The following is a 22,174-nucleotide window of genomic DNA, read 5'->3' on the forward strand; positions in this document are numbered from 1 at the left end:
ACGCAGACGAGTAAGCCGGCTACCTGTCCCCGCAGGCTGCCTCCACACCAGGTGAGGGTGCCATGTCCCCAGGTGAGACTGACACGGGTGAGTCACCAGCGCCCAGCGCTCCACAGACTTCTATTCCAGCGCCCAGAGCTGGCGAGGGTGACCCCGCAATCCTCACGGAAGAGGGGCGTCCAGGGCAGGCCTGGGAGGACAGGTGAGGGTGTGCAGACAAAGACCCTCCACGTCAGCGGGTCGCCTCCCTCCAGACACGTGTGTGTGTTCGCGTTTGGACCTGCTGCGAGCCACGGCGCAACTGGAGCCACGGCGTAACTGGAGCCACGGCGCAGCTGCTGCTGTAACGAGGCGGCTCGGTGGGCGCCTCAGCTCCATTGTTCGCGCTTTACCGCTCTGCACACACCGCGCTGCTGTGAGCTGTTTACATAGAAACACCACCCGGCCACTTCCAGGAGAACAAAGCAGAGCTCCCAGCGCCGCGTGCCCCCCCCCCCCGGGGGGCTCTGCCAGTTTCACACCCTCCATTCTTCCCACAGAAGGGGCCGGCTTGCAATCCCAGGAAAAACGGAAATCCCAGCTTCTTGAAGCCCCCTAACTCCTCTACCTCTCGCCCGCCCCCCCCCCAATTTGCCTGACCCCGCAGCCCCCCCCCCCAGGGCCCCCTAGCGGCCGACATGCCACGTCCTTCTCTGCCCCTTCTCCTCGCCAACGGCCCACGTACTCCTTGGCACATGTCCGTGCCGCCTGCCCCCAGGCACACCCTGACCTCTGCCCCCCTCGCTGCCCTTCTTCATCTTGTTCCCCACACACAACCCAGGACCCGCCCCTCCTCGGGCTCCCTGGCCCTGCCTCTTCCCCTCCAGCCCGTCCGGGGCCACGGCACAGCCACAGGAAGAGAACTCGACAGGCATACCACCTGTGACCTCGGGCCAAGCTGTGCCGCACACTCGAGGCACACGGCTGCACGGGACGGCGTCACGACCGAAAGGGGCCGAGGCAAGCCTCCTGCTCTGCCCCCAGGAGCTGAGCGCTACGGCCCAGGAGCGCGGAGAGAGTGGCGTGGGGTGCGGGGAGCACCGTCCCCAAGACCGCCCCTGCGGGCATCGCGGACCATGAAGAGCGCGACGAACACACAGGAGGGGAGGGCCCGGGACTCTTTCTAGGGATGGAACGCAGACGCGCGAACACGAGGCCTCCGTGGAAAAACAACACCACACAGCCGCTCGGCCGTAAAATCCAGAGGAAAAGAACAACGCCCTGGCCGGCCGGGGGCAAGGACACGCTGACGGACAGCCAGCCGTCAGCCCGGCGGGCGCCTTCCCGACGGAGGGCCCCGCCGCCTGGACCCCGAGGGCCGCGCTCTGAGCGTCCGCTCTCCCATCCCCGCAGCCCCCCCACCACCCCCGTGTTCTGGCTGGCAGGGAGCCCTCGGGGCCTGAGGGGGGGGGGCGGTGTGCAGATAAGCGCCCCGTGGATGGGCGGCGGGTGCAGGTGGGATTTCACTCCGGGTGGTGGACGTGCCGCTCGGGGAGCTGCCATGGCTTTGGCATCGGTCATGGTCCTCCAGCCGGGGGCAGCCCGAGCCCACCCGGCGCCTTCAGAAGCACTGACTGGGGGTCGGCAGGGGCCGGGGTCACCGACTCCAGCCTCCCAGCCGGTGCCACACCTTCCCTGGGCCCAGCCGCCATTCCATCGCAGCCCCGCCCCTCCAGCTCCCAGCACACAGGCCCACGCCCGTCCCTCCGGCCGAGGACCCTCCGCACCCCACGCAGCCGCCTGCTCCCACGGGGAGGGCCAGTTAAATGGCACCTCCCAGGGAAGCCCCCTGACCCCCTACGCGGGGTCTCCACCACCCTCCTCCCCATCTGCTGTTTATTTCACGGGAAACGGGTTTAGCACCCATCTCGCCGGCTAGACCCTAAGCTCCCGGAGGGCAGGGCCCTCGAGGGTCCCACCCCCGACGGCATCGCGGCGCCTGGCCCCCGGCAGGGCTCAGGAGAGACCTGCCATCTGAATGAACACACGAGAGCCCCGAGGAATCCCCCAAACCCTCAGCCACCTCCCCCGGCAGCTGGAGGGAACTCGAACCCGGGATCCCGCCTGACGCTGGCGCCGGGAGCCCAGAGGCCCCCGGGAGCGTGGGCGCAGGCCGCCTCCGAGTGGCAGGGCGCCCAGCTGGCCGTGCCCCTCCGGCAGGCTCCGAGGCCGGGCTCCGAGCCGGTGCCCAGGATGCCCCCAGGCCGGGATGGAGCGGCTGGCAGTTTCAGGGAGGACACAGTCTCACCGTGACGCGCGGGCAGCGTCCCCAGGGAAAGGCCCCCCGGTCCTCAGAGGCAGAGAGAAACCGGCCTCGTCCGGAACCGGGGCGTTTCACACAGGGGCCCGCGGAGGGCAGGGGACGTCGGAGCCTGCGACGGCTCCACAGGTTCCTGCTGGAGGAACGGCACAGCCCCGCTCGGCCGGCGTGGGGGCCGGGCTGTGTGTGTGGCTTTTCAAAAGCCCGTCCTCACGGAACGGCTTTTTCTTTTCTAAGAACGTGTCCTTGTCACCTCCCTACTCGAGGGCTCGTGCGGGGCGGAGGGAGGGGCGGGGGAGGGGGGCAGCCAGGCAGCCAGGGCACAGGCGTCGGGCCCTCGGGCTGCCCCGGCGATTCTCAGAAGGGCAGTTTCAGTTCCTGCTGAGAACTGGACGGAGCGGCCACTTCTTCCTGAAACCCAGGGTGAGTCATTCCAACCTGCAGCCCTCAGGTGACACAGCTGCCCAGCGCCTGGGGCTCTGCCTGGGGGGCACCCCCCCCCCCCGCCTCATCTGCGTGGGGCTCCAGCTCCTCGTGGGCCAGACGGCCACCCCTACCCCCACGCAGGGCACAACAGCACTTCTCTTTCTTTTAATATATTTTCATGATTTCAGAGAGGAAGGGAGAGGGCGAGAGAGAGAGAAACATCCATGATGAGAGAGACTCATGGATCAGCTGTCTCCTGCATGCCCCCTACTAGGGATCGAGCCTGCAACCTGGGCATGTGCCCTGAGCAGGAATCGAACCCTGACCTCCTGGTTCATAGGTCGATGCTCAACCACTGAGCCACGCCAGCCGGGCAATGGCATTTTGGGGCACAGCCACCGTGGGTCCCACCGGCTACGGGATCCGCCTGGTGTGGGCACTGCGTGGAGGAGTCCGAGCCTGCGGGGGGAGGTTAGAGACTCCCAGGAAGTGATGGAGGCTGGGAGGGGAGGCCGGGAAGGTACACCTTCGCCCAAACTCCTCCGACGTCCGGGAGCCACACACCACGGGCTCTTCAGGGGGAAGGAGGGCCGTCCTGCTTCCGGGGACAGGCCCGAGCACCCCGAGTAGGTGTGAGGAACCAGGACGCTCCCAGATTGAGAGAGAAGAGAAGGGGAAGGAAGGAGTCGGGAAGGGGGTGCGCTCTCTAGAGGCGCCATGGCAACGGGCCGTCCACCTACCCCGGCCGCCCACCCGCAGCCGGATCCTTCGCTGACGTCCCTGAGCACAAGCTGGCTCCTACCAGCGCAGGAAGGTGAGCGAAGCGGCGAGCTCATTAAGTCCCTCCGGCGACGCCTGCCCGCCCGCCCGCCCGCCCGCCTGCTGCCGACACCGAGCAGGGATATAAATAGCCGTTATGTAACCGCTCTTTGTTGACGCCTGTGCCTACCCCGCAACGCGCGTGACCTTGTTTTCCTCCGAGGCGCTTCCTTCCCCGCCGCCCGGGGAGGACTTTCATCTGCTTGGGGAGCATCTGCAAGTGTAGGGTCCCGAGCCAAGGGCACTCGGCACCCAGGGTGACGGCCCACGGTGGGAACCCTCAGGGCCAAGTCCTCCTCGGGTCTAAACAAACCTACCCTCGCCCTCGCCGCTGGGTTGGCTCAGCGGATAGAGCGTCGGCCTATAGGCTGAAGGGTCCCGGGTTCAATTCCGGTCAAGGGCACATGCCGGGGTTGCGGGCTTGATCCCCAGTGTGGGACGTGCAGGAGGCAGCCGACCCATGATTCTCTCTCATCATTGATGCTTCTGTCTCTCTCTCCTTCCTTCCTCTCTGAAATCAATAAAAACATATTAAAAAAATACATCGCAGCGGCTACACCAGACTCTGCCGGGTCAGAACAGCTCAGCGCGCGACCCCAGGGCGGGATGCTGTGACCCTCGTCCCCGCTGTGGGACTCCCTCCCTCCCTCGCCGGGTGGGGGGCCGGCACAGCCATGCACACCCCCAGCGGGACCGGAGCCCCGGGGAGCCCCGTCCCGGCCGGTCTCCTCCAAGCTCCTCAGCGCCCAGCATCTCTGACGGAGCCCCCCAGCCCGGCCTCGGCCTCCCCTCCCCGTCCTCTCCCCGGGACCCTGCGGATCCCCCCGGCGGGGCCGCTGCATCACGTGCCGGTGGCGCCGTTGCCAGGTAACCGGTGTGGAAATCTACTCGGAAAGCTGTCGGCGACAGTGTACAGCCTCCGCGCAGCTGACACTGAGGGGGCGTGAACACACCATGTTCCCGCAGCGCCCGAGCTTCGGTGTGAAAACAAACCCAAACGGGATGCTTCCTCTTGTAAACACAAGCCGGGCGTACCCCCCCCACACACACACACGCACACGCACACGCACACGCACCCACACGCACACGTCCTCCCCGGAAACGGTGCAGGGGTTCGCAACGCGGGTTCTGGAAAACTCAGCGAGGCGAGCCCCAGCAGCAGCCCTTCCGGCTCAGGGACAAGGTCACCCCTGAGCGGAGGAACTCCCCCCGGTAAGGACGGAGACACAGGGAGCCAGCTTCCAGGCGGGGTTCCTCGTCTACGTTTACAGCTCACCGGGTACCCATGCGGCGAGCCCCCCCCGCCCCCCAGTGAGAGAGACCCTGCCCGCAGCACCCGCGGCGCCAGGGGAGGTGGGCACGGGCGGCTGAAGCCAGGCCCGTGCCGAGGGCCACCGTGGCCGGGGCCAGCTGTCTGTCACTTGGAGTGACAGCAAGGCCAGGGGGCGGAACCGGGGACCTGTCACCTCCTCAGGGGAGGCCACCCACGGCCCGCCTTCCCGAGGATGGCAACTGCTTCCAGTGCTGAGTTTCCGCCTCCGAACCCGGATTTAGACCGGTAATCGTCAAAGGCCCTTGTCCAACGAGACGCCAGCTTCCTGGCCGGACAGGAAGGGGACGGGGCGCGGGCCCAAGGGATTATCTGGGCAAAAAGGAAGGAGCCCCGGCGGTGGCCCCGTGGCCGAGTGCCACCCGCTCACCGCTGGGTGGGGGTGCATCCCCGTAGACCACACGCCAGGGTGTGGGTTCGATCCCTGGTCAGGGTGTGTACGGAAGGCAACGGATCAACGTCTCTCTCACATCGATGTTTCCCTCTTTCTCTCCCGCTTCCTCCTCTAAAATAAAGAAACCCATGGAAACACGTCCTCGAGTGAGGACTAAGGAAAAAGAAAGAAAGAAAGAAAGAAAGCGGGGGGGGGGGGGCGGCCGGAGCACTCGGAGCCGGAGAGAGACCGTGTGCGCAGAGCGCCCGGCTGCGGACGGACCCGCACCCAGGCCCTGCAGTCGCCAGCCCCTGCCTCTCAGAACCGTGTCCCGGACGTGGGGGGACCGTGGGGGGACCGCGTGTGAACAACGGAGAACCAGCACCCCCCGCCCGCAGGGCCGCAGCCGCCACAGGAAGCCGAACTGCAGATGTCAGAGTTTGGGCAGGAACGTGTCTAGTCTTAAGTAATAGGACTTTATTAACACAAGACACCGCCCCGTTGTATAAGCTGTGACCTCGACCCTGCACCAGGCACTTCTGTGAATCCCGAGTCCGCGTCCCGGGACCCGTGAGGCCGGAGGGCAGGGACTGTGCCTGAGGACGGACGGGGCAGAGGCCGGGCTCGAACCCGAGCCTCCCTCCCTGCACAAAACCAGCCCCATTTCCGCAGCGTCGACGGGCCGTGCACTTTGCCCCCGTGGCTGGTTCACCCCTGGACCCTGCCGGAGGGGGGGCTGTGCTCCCCACCCGCGTTTCAGGGGGGAGGACGGAGCGGCGAGCTGTCCGAGGCGGGCGGGGCACAGGGGATCCGATGCAGGTGTTTCCAGCCCGGAGGCCACGCCCCTTCCCGGGCATCACTTCCCTTCCAGGCTGCCTCCCCCTCCACGCCTGGGCCTGACCCCAGGCCCCCAGCTCAGCTCCTGTTCAGACCCTCGGGCCTCAGCTGCGGGGCAGAGCCCCTGGGGGCGGGGGTGACGCTGGGGCCGGGCCACCTGCCTCCCTCGCTCCCTGCCAGAGCTCCAGCCCCCACGCGGGTCTGACTCCCCCGCTGGCTGCGCTCCGTGCGTTCCCACACGGACAAGACCCGAGGTCAGAAAACACCACGCAGGACTGACTCATCCCCGACCGCCCTGCCAGAAACATCACCCTTTTACGTAACTCGCTCCCACTCCAGCCTTCCCTCCTCTGGGGGCGGGGGGGCTGTCAGAGGCCGGTCTTCCTCCCGAGGGCCCTCCGCTTCCAGAAAAGGGAAGCCCAGCGGCCCTTCTGCCCACGGGGTCTGCCCACGGGGTCTGCCCACGGGCCCCGGGCAGGCGTGCCCCTCCCTGGCCCGGGGTGCCTTCTGCAGGGGTGGGGGATGTCCGTCTCACGTGGGCCCCCGCCGAAGCCCTAGGCCGACCTGCAGACCAGGCGTGTGGAGCGAGGGCCCGGGGTCGCCCCCCTCCCCGGGGAGCCGAGTGCCTGACGGAGCACCCGCCCCTCTGCCAAGCCGAGCTGCCTACGTGCCGCTCAGACAGCCCTGCTGGGTGTGTCTGGAGCCAGGCTTGGCCGGGGACGGCCGTGGGCAGCCATCCGACACGGAGCAGGCTCTGTGCTCCTGCGACCGGAAGTCATCACCCCAAACAGCGCGTCTCCCATCCCCGCCGCCGGGAGGGTCTCCGGGGCCACCTCAGCACACCCCCCCACGCGGCTGTATGTGTGAGAGGACCCGCTCCCCGTGGGCCCAGCGTGCACGGGCCCGCCCCTTCCCCACGACGGCTGGCCCCGCAGGGAAGAGGGAGGAGGGGGATCTGCAGGCGCTGGGGGGCGACGTCGGGGGAAGGGACCAGGCGAGGGCTCAGGCCAAACAGTAATTCAGAAGCAGATGCTATTTGGTAGCTTCCCTCTTGCTGCCAGACACGGCACAGGAAGGAAGGTTTCTCCTGGGGGAGGCGGGAGGGAGGCACCCCAGTGGGAGAAACAGCACAGGTGGCTCTTCAGCCAGCCCCGGGGCACCCGAGGGCTCTGCATGGAGGGAGGGACTTGGAGGCAACACCCGCCCTCGGGTGTGCCCCCTCAGAGGAGCCAGGGTGGGGACAGAGGATGCTGGGAGGTCTGACACGCCATGCCAGTTCGGTGTCCAGGCATTTCCAAGTTTCGGGGGATGAGGTGACGGATGACGCGTCCCAGGAGAGGCGCCCAGCCAGGCTGCAGGCTCACTAGCGGCTTTGGGTTCCTGCTCACTGCGCCCTCTGGGGTCCGGGCAGTGACGTCCAGAACAGAAGGCCAGGGCCCCAGGGAGCCCCTCCTCGGGACAGGGCTGGGCTCTCCCACGTATCCGATCAGGGAGGCCCCTCCCCGCCCTCCCCCGCCTTCCCCCGCCCCCCCTCTCCCCCCCCCCCCCCATTTGCTGACCCAGCCTGGCTTCCCCGGTTAGCTCAAAGCGGTTTGCTTTTCTAGAAGTTTCCCGGTGAAAGGCGGAGAGCTGTCTAGCCGTAGCAGCTGCGGTGTGTGAGATATGAACATGACGTCTACGGGGCGCACACGGTCTGAGCGCCCTTCGGATCTGGTGACGGCGCCTCTGTGGCTTCGGGTGACACTGTGTCTGCTCGATACAAACGTTCGCCGCGTCTCACCCTGCCCCCGGCCCGGGGCGCCTGCTCGGTGCCGCAGCTTTTCACCCGCGGGCACACGGCACTCACGTTCGGGAACCAAGTCTGAGCTCCGACTGGACGACCACGAAGGCGTCCGGGTTCGCTTTCAGGATGACAGCGAGTCCCGCTCCCAGACGGAGTCTGAGACACGCGGATGTGGGGGAGCCCCCGACCGCGGGGGAGTGCCTGCTGAGCCGTGGCCTCCGGAGCAGGAAGTGAGGCGGCGGGAGACCGGCTGGCACTGCCCGCCTCGGGCGGACCCCGGCAGGGCGGCGTCGCTGACGGCCACGCGCAGCCTCAACGCGCGCCGGCGTCCCAGCCGGTCCTTCGCCACGTGAACCGGCTTCTCCGAACCCAGACCAGCACGTCGAGCAGGAGGGAACTCTGCCTCCGGCCCCGGGGCTGCGGAGCCTGTCCCCAACTGGCCTCGGCCGGCCGGGCTCCACGTCATGTTCTCCGGAGAGAGACGAGCCGCAGCCAAGAGGACTCGACGTCAGCTCGAGGCCAGAACCCGTTCCCCTGGAAGCACAGGTCTAGGGAGGCGAGGGGTGAGGGCTACTTCTCCCGTCCGGCCCTCGGGTCACAGGAGGGGGAGGAGAGGGAGGGAGCGCGTCCTCGGCGCCGTGCCCCTCCTGGCCCTGGCCCTGGCCCTGGTCCTGGCCGGCACCCCCGCCGCGCCCAGGCCCGCCCACGGCTGCGCACACGCTCCCGGGAGAGGAAGCGCGCCCCCTCCCCGGGCTGAGCGCTGGAGCTCTGCCGAGGCATTTCATCTGGAGTCTGAGCGTATGAGTAATAAATGTGTGAAAACATGAAACTAATATTCATAATCACTTTACAAGATAAAGAACTTGAAGGAAAAACAGCTTCTGTGCGCGGTGCCACCCGGCAGGGTACACTGAGAAGTGCCAGCCCCGCCCCCGCCAGCCCGCCCCGCCAGCCCGCCCCACGTGTCCCGGGTCCGTCACGCGCTGCTGGCCCAGACTCCCCGAGGCCTGGAGGGCCAGCGGGGCTCCCACCTCTCACCCCCCGCGTCCGATCGCCGACCCTCACATCCACCACCGGCCCCCGCACGGCCTCGCGCAGGGAGGGCTGGTCTCCATTCTCGGCCCCTGGTTCTGGTCTTTTCCGCCCCGTGTTCTCACCGAGGTGCGCCGTGGGTGCCGGGAAGCACACCTGTGTGAACCGGGCTCTAAGGCGCTCGCACGTCTAATCTCCTTGGTCACCTTGTGAGGGGACCTGTGACCGTGGACGGGAACTGTGCGTCCAGGAGCCGACTCCGCCCCAGGTCGGACCAGTTCCCTCTGCACGTGCTCAGCATTCGTCCGCGTGCAAACGGAACTCCTGTTCTGGAACCAAGTCTGAGTGCCGACTGCGCGACGCAGCAAGGGGTCAGAGTTCATCTCTCAGGACGAACACGTCCTGCTCCAAGACCAGCTGCTGCTCACACGCGAGTCTCCACACCACGCGGGTATCTGGCTCCCAGCACAGGTGCCCCTGGGCTCGGCAGGGATGACAAGCCGGCAGCCACGCCCACAAACTGCAGCCACACACAAGCCCATGGCCACGCCCGAGGCCACACCACAGCCAAGCCCCTGGCCACACCCATACCCACAGCCATGCCCAAGGCCATACCAGTCACACCCACAGCCACACCTGTGGCCACACCCATGCCCACGACCACGCCCAAAGGCCACACCCACGGCCACAGCCACAGCCACAGCCACACCCGAGGCCACCTGCCTCCTACCTGAATGGTGGTGTTGCCTCCTTCCAGAAGGGCGATGGCCAGGAGGATGCTCTCGTGGAAGACGCGGTCGCTGGACGCGTTCATTATGAGGTCGATGACCAGATTGGAGGCCCCCTCCTTGTCCAGGTGGCACTGGACCTCGGCCAGGCTCATCTCGCCGCGGCTCATGGAGCTGGACCCGGGGCCGCCCCCTGGGAAGAGGGAACGTGGGTCTTACCGACACATCGGAGCAGCGGGCAGTGACGGGATCACGCCGTGCCAGCACGTCACGCGTCCACACGTCAATGGCTTCCTCTCCTTTCCCCTCCGCCATTCTAACAGCTGGTGCTGCCTGCACGGAGGTGAAGTCGCTTGCCCGCGGCCGCCCACCTGGAGGTGCGGAGATGGTACCCGCACCCGGCCGATGGGACGGAGAGAGAGCCCGGCTTTTCCAGCCCAGACGCTCCCTCCCGCCATCGGACAAAGGCTGGGGCAGAGTCACGAAGTTGAGTTTCAGAGACAGACGAAACTCAAACCCTCCTTCGAACCCTCCTGAGCACGCACAGCCCACAGCGACCACGTCAGCCCTCTTTCCAACAATCCATCCTGGCCCAAGCTCACCCTCTCATAAAACCTATCCGTTCGTTCATTCATTCATTCACTCACTCACTCACTCAGCAACGCTGTACTGAGTGCTTGGTGTGGAGCCAGGAGCTGGGGACGGGGTGTGAGCAAAACCAACAAAGCCCCGTCCTCGGTGACCTTCAGAGAGGCTCACGCCCTCAGGGAGCAGGGCCTGCGTTTGGAAAGTGTCTGTTTGAGAACTTTCCTTGCCCGGTTAGTGGCAAAAATGGAGACACTGTCCGTGGGAAAACGGGCGGATCAATTTCAGATAAAACAGGTAACTCGATTCAGGTGCCGCCGCCTCCAGCTCTGGCCCACCCAGGCCGTGGGTCTCTGGTCTCTCGTGCAGGCGGCTGGTCTCCGCCCCGTGCTTCTCCTGGAGGCAGACTCTGTCCCCGACGCCCCGCCTACCCCGGGGCCTCCCCAGGGGCCCCCATATCTGTGGAAAGGCCTCACCATGGGGAGTAACGAGGAATTGTTGGGAGATGTTGTGGGAGGAAACTGTGCTTGAGAGCGGCTGGGACCTTTCGGGTGAAAAGCTAAGGACCCGTGTGGGGGGGACTGTGAGCCCGGCCCTCGGGAGAGGACGGGGCCAGCGTCACCGGGCTACGGGCCGTGAACTGAGCACACCCGCCACGGGGCTGGATCTGGGAGGAACCCAGGCCCCTCCCGGAAGCTGCTGGGAAAACGTCTGGGTCCCTCAGAGAGCCCCCCAGGAATCGCTACCTGACAGGGCCGTGGGCCGCCCACATCTGTGCTCCGAGCCCCGAGCTCCTGGCCCCTCAAAGCCAGACCAACACCCACAGCCGCGCTCAGGGTCTGTGCGACGTCCTCTGCCTGGAGCGGTGCCGCCTGCGCTCGGGGCCCGAAGGATCGGTGCCGGTTTCCACACGCGGAGTTTGGGGTCCACTCCCACCAAGGCGTGGGAAGGCACCGGGCACGGCATTCGAGTTAGATATCCGGGTTCAAACCACAGACCCGTCACAGACCACTTCCGTGCCCTCTGCGCAGCCGGGACCGCGACAGGGCCTGCCCCGGGCGGGCAGCCGGGAGGAGAGAACCAGGTACAGGGCGCAGAACGCCCGGAGCCCTCAGCGCTACGTCGCCGGGCAAGACGTGGGGGCTTCGCCGTCCTCACGGCCAACGTCACCGCCATTTCAGGGGAAAACATGCGTCCCCGTGACCACGAGAAAACGCCCTAAAATCAAGTTCCCCGTCCTTCGAACGTCTCCGGGAGCGCCCCCTCGTGGGAGAGCGGGGTGACCGGCTCAGCCGGCATCCAATGCGGGTCAGTGTTCCGAGTGACGGCAGGTCAAAGACAACAACAAGTTGCTCAAAACTCCACTCGCACCCCGAAGTCACCGGGCAGCGTGTCCCCGTCAGGAGGCCCGCGGTGCCACACGCTGCTCACACGTGCAGCCGCCAGCACGCCACACGCCTACCTCCGCCCCCGGGCTTGCTGGGTCCTCCGGGCGACAGCGGGCCGTTGCCGAAGCTGGTGAGGCTCTCTCTTCTTCCCGGAGGTCTGACGTTGCCATAGTAACGGTTGACCAAAATCTGCCTGAGCGCCTCGCCCTGCATTCAAACAGGATAGCGAAATCAGCTTCTGGATTTAACGCGTAACCAGGGCATAAAAACAGGAGCAATCTAGAACATCCACGCTGAGGCCCTCTCTCCCCGGTGGTGAACGGAACATTCACCGAGAAGGGCGGCGAGCGCTAACAAAAATCAACCCAAAAGTCCCCTGGGGTCAGCCCATCGGAACCGGACACGAGGGAAACACTGCAGGTCACCGTCCACAGAGGACCTAACCCCAGGCCCAGGCCCAGGGCTCCCTCCAGACCCCAGGGGGACAGGACGCATCGAGCCCGCGTCGGATGGGATCATGAGCTGACAGCGAGCCTTTCTTACGGAAATCGTCCCTGGGCCCAGTGGCGAAGGAAGACTACGTGACAGAGAATAAACGGGCGGCCGACAGCAGACGTCCATCAGAGGGATGCATCGCGGAAGAGCTGACACCGAGGCCATGGGGGCGCGGGGGAGGGGTGTGACAGAAGCGTGGGCACGGGCCGAGCTGTCGAAGCGGATGCGAGAGAGCTTCTTCCGTGTACACGGGGCGTTTGCACAGGAAGAACGTACTAACACACACGGCAGAGGACGCCTGCGAGGGCTGCCGTTACCCTTCCCAGCGGCCCTGGAGAGAGGAAACGCGGGCGTCTTCTCGACTCCCGGGCGGGCACTGCGACCAGCGCCGTCTCGCTAAGGGACGGCAGACCGCCTCCCGGTCTGGAAGTTTCTAAAGGCCGAAGGCTGCACGGATCGCCGAGACTCCTTCCCAAGGACAGAACGCGGGTGGGGCGTCCCCGGGACCTCAGCGGGAGGCAGGTGGGACGCCCGCAGAGGGAGGGAGGGAGGTGCTGACACAAAGCAGGTCTCTCCCACTCCACCAAGACCTGCAGCTGTGCCTGGAGTCAGCAGAACGCACAGGGTTTGCAAACAGCTCCCGGAATAGGTCACGAGGTGTTTGCAAAACGAGATGGGGGGGGGGGGGCTGACAGGAGAGGGAGTGCCCTGAGGGCGGTGGGCAGCCAGGGGCACCCGGGGAAGGTCCCAGGGGGTTTCCCCTCTGTTCCTGCAAGAGGCTGGTCAGACCCCGGGACAACAGGATGGGTGCACAGGAGCGAAAGCAGTGGGGGCGGGAAGGGGGCCGAACTGCTTCTGAAATGGAGTCCAGGGAATAAAAACAAGCCCGGTTCCCTCTCCCCTCCACCCACAAATGCCTCTCGCTGGGGAAACGCATTTCCTGCCCCGCCAGCGGCAAAGTCACAGCTCCCAGAGCGCTCCCCGGGGGAGGCCTCCGCTGCTCCCGGGCCCTTCCTTAAGGCACCGCTTTTGGTGCGTGTGTTTCCGTGGCTTCGGAAACCACGCCGTGGCGTCAAGATTCGGTCGGCTGGTGCTCAGGCCTCCGGGACCCGCGCGAACCCGGAGCCCCTCCCGCCACCCACCGGGCGCGCTGACCCAAGAGGATGGCGCCAGGATGGCCAAGGCCCACTGAGCCGGAAACAGGGAGGGCAGCGGTTGCCGCCGCGATGACCCTGCCGGGAGGTGACGTGCGAGTTCCGTGCGCGACCTGGGGACGCCCCTACGGGAGGCAGACCCGGAGCTCCCACTCGAGGAGGGACGGCAGCAGAGCCGCCAGCCTCCAACGGGACCCCTTGGGCCCGGGGCGGCCCCGTCTGAGAGGTGACGGCTGGGCTGGAACCGGGGGCCGCAGGCAGGGCCTCCCCACCGGCTCCCCGGAGGCCGGGCACAGGCCAGACTTTCTGCTCCGTGTGGGGCCCAGGGTCACCGGCAAGACCGAGGTCAGCGCGGCCTGAAGGGAGCGGAGGCGGAGAGAGAACGCGCGCCGGGCGGGGCCTGGGAGGGGCCTCCGCTCGCCACGCTGCCCTTCCTTCCTTCCGCAGAGAAACCCTCGCAGTTACCATAGCAACTGAGGCAGGAACCCGGACACTTTGCCCCATAAGATGACATGAGCTCATGATGGGAAAAGCCCACCTGTGCACAACCCATCCACAAGTTTTTATTCCCCCCCCTTCACGGAAGGCTCTGGGATGGATGGATCTCCCCTTCCCCCCGTAAACAAACGGCTGCATGAAAGCCAGAGGACGCGGGGTCTCTTTGGGAAAAGCCCAGTGAGATGCGCCCCTTTCTGAAAGGAGAAGGTCGGAGACGTTGAGGAGGAGGGGACGGAGGAAGAAAGGGGGTGAGCAGGACTGCAGGCCCTGCAGGTCCCGTGTGGGGACGTGGGTTCGAGGGGAAGCCTGCTCTTTGGAGCCAGTGGGTCCCACGGGGACAAAGAAGATCCGCTGGAGAAGCTGCCCGCCCCCGGGACACGACCTCCCCCACACGAAGCTGTCCTGGGCGCCGCCCAGGAGCCTGGCGGAGGAGGCAGAACCGTGGCCTCCCGCGGACGCCCCCCCTTCAACCGTGAGGCTCAGCCTCGCGACCGACCCGGCGAAGGAAGAGGAAGGAATGCGCTCTCCCCAGCGGCTCACACCTGCCGTGCGCAAACAGCAGCAGGCGCCTGCCTGTCTCCCTAAGAAGCTCCGCACATCACTGCATAAGACGGAGAGACGGGGGCGTGCCCTGCACCCCGAGAGAGTCCTGCGGAAACAGTGACGCGGGCCGGGAAGCCAAGCTCGGCGTTTGTCACCGAAACCCGTGGCTAGGGAGCCGGGTGGGGACGAGGCCCGAAGGGGTCAGTGCTGCCAGGCGCCTGGGGGGCAGTGACCTCGGCTTCTCAGGCGCCAGCCTCAGAAAACCCTGTGTTTCGGGCGAGACCAGGTCCCGCTTCAGCGGCGAGCCTTTCCCACCCGCGTCAGCACTCGGCTTAGAACCGCCTCCTCCTCCTCCGCCTGTGTCTGCAAAACCACGGAGGCATCTCCGCTCGCACCGTTAACGCCCCTCATCACGGTCCGGCCGAGCGTGTCGTGGGCACAGTCCACAGACTGCCCCACGGGATGGAGACTGATCATGCCCGTTCCCCAGAAGAAGAAACTGAGGCCCAGGCAGGGGAACGGCGTGCCCAGATCCCCCAGTCAGCACCTGCGGGGGGCACCCACCCCTGGGCCCGGCAGCACCCTCCCAGGACCTAGCCCACCTGGAGGCCACACGCCCTCGCCGTCCCCCGTCCCAGGGGAGCGATGACAAGCCACGTGAGAAGCTGTGGGACGTGAGGCAGCTGCCGGCTGTCTAAGACTCTCGGAGAAGACGCTCCGCTGGAGTGTGACGCGCACAAACGCAGGGTCCGAAAGCCGTGCGTGAGTCACCCCGGAGCCGGCGGGAGTGCGCGCCGGCTGGCCCCGCACCCGGGCAGGGAGATCGCAGCCCCCGCGGCCGCCTCTGCCCCGGGCGGGGCCGCAGAACCCTTGTCTTTAGGATAAACTACCCACAGGGACCACCCGTTACTCACAGAGACGGTGGTGCTAAGACTGCGGCCGCGTAGAAGCCGCCGGAGAAAGGGGAGCGGGCCTGGGCGGCCGACAGGGTCCCTGTCTGGGGCACGCTGGGCGCGGGTGGGCCTGACACGTACGTGGCTGTGACGGGGCCTGACGGAGTCCTGCCTCGACAGCGCCCCCGGCAGCGCGGCCTCTGAGTCGCTGTGTGGTGAGGGAGCCCCCAGCCCCCCAGACCACTACGTACCCGCTTATGGTCCTCCAGCTGCCTCAGGGGGGGACTCGGCTCCGCCTCCTGCTGGACACGCAGAAATGCCGTCTTACGCGCAGGCGGCAGCCGCGGGGTCTTCAGCATCACCCCCCAGCCCCGGGCGCCCCGGGGGCTCACACGAGGACGCGCTCTCCCGGATGGACGTTAGCGCCCGGTCACGCGGGACAGCGCTTCGCCCCGGCACCCGCCCCTGCCCTGAGGAAGACGAGCGGACACACGGATATTTGGCCAACGTGATTTTTTTTTTTTTTTGGCAAAGATGATGAAATGAAGCTCTACATTATGTGTCTGTACATAACGCAAACTCAACCGGGCAGGTCCCCGCGGCTCAGACATGCACCCCCACACGGCGCATGCATGAGAACATCCACGAGACACGCCGGCAGACACGGACACGGAGCGTGGCTCTCCCCGGCCCACCAGCGCCCGCATTTTCATCGACGGCGAGCGAGCAGGAGCCCGATGAGAATACGAGACGCTGCTGGTGAGGACGCGGCCTGTGGGGCGGCGCGTTGCCCCCCACTCCCGCTCTCACCCGGGGTTTCAGGAGGGTTTCAGGCAGCAGACTGGGAACCTGGCCCACATGCCCCCAAGCTCCTCTGTGGCTCTGGGCGCCCCAGAGTCCAGCCCTCCCTTAGGAGTGTGGTCGGCGCCAGGGCCGAGAGCACCTGAGACCCAGCTCTATGCGCAGCCCCTTCCGGCCCGACTCGGGGTGCGCACCCTCCCTGCCCGGGACCCAGAGCCTGTTTCATGGACGGACAGGGCTGCGTCCCAGGGTCCCAGGGAGCGGTGGAGGCTGCGGTGCTGGGTGTGGGCCGTCGGGCCTCCCCGAACCTGCAGGGGCCTCGGGTGTAGCCCCAGCCCCTGGGGACCTTCTCCTACCCCAAGAGCCACCCCAGTTCCCGGCCAGGCCACAGACTGCCCCGCACACCCCCGCTCCGGTCCGGACAGACACACACATCTCCATGGCAACGCAGACACTCAGGACAACAGAGGAGCACCCGCGGCTGCCGGCCCGCGGACAGGGGGCGGGAGGGGCGCACACACCTCTGAGGAGCTCTCGGGGTCCGGGGCCTGCGGCAGCTGGTCAGGGAGAGAGAGAGGTTAGTGAGGGGACGCGCCCGGGGCCACAGACGCCGAGACGGACACGGAAGGACACGCACAGCGGCAAGGTCACAGCGAGGGGCCTGCGCCCACCAGCGGGCGCCGTTGAGGGGAGACCCTCTCCCTATTACAGGGACCCAAACCTGTTGCCATGGGGCGCCCCGGCCTGAGAGGGGAAGCGTGTAAAACACGGAAAGAAACAAAGCAGAGCCCCACAGAGCCCCACACCAAGAAGGAACCGTCTCTAACAGAGGAGGCCCAGCCGGCCGCGTGGTCAGGGGAGGAGCGTCGACCTATGAACAGGGGGTCACCGTTCGATTCCCGGTCGGGGCACAGGCCCGGGTTGTGGGCTCGATCCCCAGTCTGGGGCGTGCAAGAGGCAGCTGATCCATGATTCTCATCACTGATGTTTCTCTCTCTCCCTCTCTTAAATTAATAATAATAAAAATATATAGATTTTAAAAAGGTCCATCCTCAGAGAGGAAGACAGACAGTGCACACCACGGGGCTCGGGCGGGAGGCGGGGTGGTGCCGACAGGAGGGGCTCGGGCAGTCCCCCCCAGGGCCTGGCGCTGTCCCCCCCACTCACTCCCTGGCGGGGCCTCCCCTGGGTGCAGGCACGTCCAGTGTCCCGCCCCCACCCCGGGCCTGTCTCGGAGGCTGAGGCCCGGCCCCCCAGCGACATCTCTGGGGAGAAAGGCTGCTGTGGGCAGGGCTGCCCCCCAGCGGCCCCTCAGAACCCCTGAACTGGAGTCCGGGCCCCCCTCCTGCAGACCATGCTGACCCCCTCCACTTCATTCTTTCCAAACCGTCCAGAGGGAGCAGAGGGGGCCCCAGGGAAACTGGGTCCCGTGAAGGAGGGCGTGGCTAAAAGGAGGCGGGGCCGGAGAAAGGGCCACGCCCCCGTGAAGGCAGAGCCCGCAGCCAGCTGGCCTGGGCTGATGCCCCATGGGATGCTGGGCCCTCCTGCCAGGGCTCCTGGACCAGGCCTGCACCGGGCAGGGCCGGCTGGTCACGGTGCGGATGGGCCCTGGACAGAGGCCAAGGCTCAGGCTGTGAGGGAGTGACCTCCGTCTCCTTCGAGGTGCCCCAGCGACAGGGCACCGCCGCGGCAGGCGCTGCGGGTGGCGGGCCGGGGCAGGGCTTGGGAGCTGGGCACGGGCGGTGAGACTCAGGGCTGGCAGTGCAGCTCAACCACCCATTTGGTGGTCGACCCCCAAGGTGGGGAAAAAAAATGTTCTTTTTTTAAAAAAAATGTTTTCATTGATTTCAGAGAGGAAGGGAAAGGAAGAGAGAGATAGAAACACTGATGATGAGAATCATTGATCGGCTGCCTCTTGCTCGCCCCACACTGAGGATCGAGCCCACAACCCTGACAGGTGCCCTTGATCGGAATCGAACCTGGGACCCTCTAACCTGCAGGCCGGCGCTCTGTCCACTGAGCCACACCGGCCGGTGCTGAATTCTCGTTCCTCCTTGAACGTTTCACGGAGGATTCGGAGACAAGGACGGCGGTTTGCAGCTTCAGGATGGCTCTCTAAACGGAAGGACTGCCTCACGCTGTCCGCTCACGGGGCGGAACGAAAACACCAGGGGCCCTGGACGGGTCGTGTGACCGGCCTCCTGCGGCCCCGGGCTCTCCGTGCCACCCTGAGCCCCCCAAGCGCTGGGCTTTTGCCCCCTGACCTGGCTCAAGGAGATTCATCAGGCTCCTTCCGGCTAAGACATTGCGTAATGCCTGCTGTATTTTCAGTAAACTTCATTTCATAACTCCTGACGGGCAAGCTCTCTAACTGTCACCCAGGAGGACAGACAACGTTTGCAGGCAGGGGACAGGCAAACACACCTGGCATATAATTGGGTAAAAAAAACCGCACGCACAACCACCACAACCAACAGCCTCTCCAATGCTGCCTCCTCTGAGGACTCCTGCCCTGTTCCTCGAGGAGAGGGCCATTTGATGGCAGCAAGCCGCAATTTTGAAAAATATAATCGTGTCAATAAGCTGTGTTCACATCAGACCACAGCTACACAAATACAGCACGTAATCCCCAAAGCAAGAGAGGGTGTTTAGGGAATGCATGGAGTGAGCGTCTCAGCACATTTTTATTACCGAAGGGAATTTTTTTTACACGCGAGGTCACTCTCTATGGCCACGCACTGAGGGGGCACGCGCCGAGGAAACGGGCGGGGCTGGAGTCCCAGGCCTTGGCTCCGCCCCCTCGGGCCCACCCCCAGGTGCTGAGCCCTCCGTCAAGGTGCTCGGCAACGACCGGATGTTGCCTGGCTTTGACCTTGGAAACCAACGATGGCCCTCCATTGCCTCTTCACAGCGCTTCTTGGATCTCACGTCTTCCCGGTGCGTTTAGACCAGGCTGGGAGCCCCACAGAACACTCCGATTCCACAGGCCTGGCTTCGACACGGAAACCCGCCTTCCCGGCGAGGCCGCCGGGCGTCAGGACTGTGGTCCCTGAGCAGCACCCAAGCCACCGAAGCGCTCCCTTTCAGCACACGATGTGCTCAACGTTTCACTGAGGGACGAGTTCCTGCTGCCGATGAAGGGAAGTGTACTCTGTCTCCCTCTTAGATAACAAGGCCACAGACTTCCTGGTGTTACCATGTCTGGGGTATGATAGCAGCAGCCACTGGTATCTATCCATCAGCACCCCTCCCGGCACCCACCCACTCATCCATAGATGGACAGACTGATGGACCAATGGGCAAACACGTGTCCACCCACCCATTTCCCCATCAAGCTATCCTCTATCCATCTATCTACTCCTCCATCCTTCCTTCCTTCCTTCCATCCACCCACCCACCCATCCTTCTATCCTTCCATCCACCCACCTATCCATCTATCATTCATTCATCCATCCACCCACCCAATATCAATCTATCCACCTACCCCTCCCTCCCTCCCTTCACCCATCCGTCCATCTACCCTTCAGTCCATCCGTCTGTCCCTCCATCCATGTGCGCCGTTGGCCAGCACAGACAGGTAAACAGCCTTCGTTTTCAGCACGCATTCCTCTACCACCCCTGGGCTTCTGGAGCGTTCCCTCAAAATAAGCTCTCTCCCACCAGGGGCATCCGCGCAGAAGGGCAGTGCCGCCTGAGGAATGTCACTGCCTTACGACCCAGCCGTCGGCACGCCAAAGGGAACGCCTCACCTCTAACCCCGGGTCCGTCTCCAGCTCCTCCCCCACTCAGCACGCGGAGCAGGGAGCAGACGGACACGGCTGCCTCGCCTGTCGGCAGAGCCATGCTCAAGCCCACCTGCTCCCGAGTCCCTTCACACGGACATTTGTTTCAGAAACAAAACCAGCAGTCAAGTTACGCAGCTTCCCCTACACTGCACAGAGCAAGTCCACGGGAACTCAGATTCACTGAAGAAAACCCCACGCGTTCCCACTTGACTCAGTTACACAACTTCTGTCATTATGGAACCATCTAGCGAGAGAGAGAAAGAGAGAGAGAGAGCGTGAGCGAGAGGGAGCGCGAGGCTCCCAGGCCCTGCCCTCGCCCCTGCCCGCGGCCGCCAGTGCGGAGCAGTAAACAGCCGCGGCCTTTATTGGCAATGGCGCTGAAGGTCACACATCAGCATGAGCCTAAATTCCAGGAAAAAGACGCGCTTATGTAACTGCCGCCTGGATGCTGGCAGGTGCCCAGCCAGCCCCGCGCAGCCTGGGAAAGTAGGACACCGCGGCCTCGGCGGCACGAGAGCGCCCCCTGCCGGCGACACGGAGTAACGCCGTGCTTCCCTCCTCAGCCCGGGGCTCCTGGGAGCAGCTGAGGTGCGGGACGAGCTGGCTGCCGCCCTCCAGGCGGGACTGCTTCTCTCCTCAGCCCGGGGCTCCTGGGAGCAGCTGAGGTGCGGGACGAGCTGGCTGCCGCCCTCCAGGCGGGACTGCTTCTCTCCTCAGCCCGGGGCTCCTGGGAGCAGCTGAGGTGCGGGACGAGCTGGCTGCCGCCCTCCACGCGGGACTGCGGGGAGCTTCCCTGTGGCGGGGCAGGAAGGCGGAGGAGCTGGCCGGCTCCAGGGGCGCCGGGAGTTCTGGGTCCCAGGTGACAGTGATGAGGCGGGATCTCTCCTCGAGTGCAGGCCAGGGCAGCCGGCCCCGGGCCACGCACACGCCGGGACACGTCCGTCTCCAAGACACACGCGTGGACCGCGGCGGCTCCAGCTCGGGGGTTGGTGCACTTCCCCGGAGGCGCCCTTCAGTCCAAGCAGGGCTTCACGTGGCCCTCGCGACCTCCTGACCTCCTGACCCTCTGCTCCGAGGTTCCCCGAGGACATGCTCTGTTACCCCACTTCTCCTTCCTGCGCTTCTCCTCAGGGCGGGGGGCTCGCACTCAGCAGGGACCTGCACCACTGCCGTCTCCCCAGGAAACCACGAGCCCCCAAGCGGACACTGGTGTTCGGGCGCCACGCCCTCCAGGCCCCCCGCGCCGTGTCCGGAGTGGAACACACTCTCGAGTTTCGGTCCCGACCATGATGTCGTCAGCACCCACCGCTGCCCGTCACAGCCACGCGTGGAGAGGCGGCCTCTCTGGCTGACAGAAACCCTCTGAGTCCGATTTGTGTGGACACGTTGGTCACGATGCAGCCAGCTGTCCACCCCGAGCCAGCGGGCCATCAATGCCAGTGGTTTCCACCCCCCCTGCCCTCACCTGCACGCGCATCCTCACCTGCACCCTCACCTGCACCCTCCCAAGCCCCCCGAGGAGATGGCACAACCAGGAGGAGAGGATGGAGACGGAAAGGAGGGGACCTCCTCTCTGGTTCCCAGGGAGGTTAGTCCTGGGAGAGCTGGGCAGGCCCCGCGCCAGGCCCTTCCGCGCAGGGACCTGGGACCTGCCCTTGGTCTCGACAGCTGGGAGCGCGGCCCAGGCCGGAGGTGCGCCCCGCACCTCTCCCCCAGACGCCCCTGGCTTTACACCCAAGGGCCGTGGCCTTCCCCACGGGGACCCCAGTCACGGTGTGCGCACGTGGTCGGGGGCTGGTGTGCCTTTTCTGCGGAGGCCTCGTGCCCCCCCCAACACCCCCGCCCCGCCCCACCACGGGAACCCGCACTGAGCTTGTGCAGAGCCCCAGGCGGTGGCAGCCTCCCCAGTGCACCCCCAAAGGAGGCAGGAGCCAGGAGTTTCCAGAACTGCCCTTGGGAGGAAGGCTGCCTCCTGGGGACAGTGTCCGGGGCGGGGAGGGTTGCCAGGGGCAACGAGGGAGCGGGAGCTACAGCTGCTTCCTCAGGGAACTTCTCAAAGGGCCCGAGCGCTGCCAGGCCGTCTTCCTTCGCGAACAGACAGGGTTCTGTCTCCTGCGGACAATCAGACACACCTGCTCCCACGGGCACCCCGCGGGGGGCACCCCGGCCCCGCCTTCCGTCCTGAGCAGCAGACACCTCACGCTCACTCCGAGCAAAGGGGCGCATTAACGACGCCCCAGACGCCAACCAGGACGCCCGCCTTTCCAGACTCAACGTCTGAAGCAAACAGCCTCCACCTCCCTCTTCAGAGGAAAATCCACCAGCGAGGCGTTTCCAACGAGCAGGAGGGAGCGTGAGGGCCGCTGTGGGTGCAGCACCGGTGTGGGGGATTTCTGGCGCGGGAC

The 22,174-nt window shown here is 65.8% G+C and overlaps 1 protein-coding gene across 1 annotated transcript in view; it reads right to left on the reverse strand.

The window, feature by feature from the left end:
- ITPR1 (inositol 1,4,5-trisphosphate receptor type 1) overlaps window positions 1-22,174 on the reverse strand; it is a 175,272-nt gene that overhangs the window by 35,049 nt on the left and 118,049 nt on the right. Inside the window, exons 39-40 of the mRNA XM_054729485.1 lie at window positions 11,675-11,807; window positions 9,630-9,820 (exon numbers count right to left, since the gene is read on the reverse strand). Coding sequence (XP_054585460.1) covers window positions 9,630-9,820; window positions 11,675-11,807 — 324 coding nt within the window. The remainder of the gene's footprint in view (window positions 1-9,629; window positions 9,821-11,674; window positions 11,808-22,174) is intronic.

This window comes from Eptesicus fuscus, chromosome 18 (genome assembly GCF_027574615.1).
Source record: "Eptesicus fuscus isolate TK198812 chromosome 18, DD_ASM_mEF_20220401, whole genome shotgun sequence".
Lineage (NCBI taxonomy): Eukaryota > Metazoa > Chordata > Mammalia > Chiroptera > Vespertilionidae > Eptesicus > Eptesicus fuscus.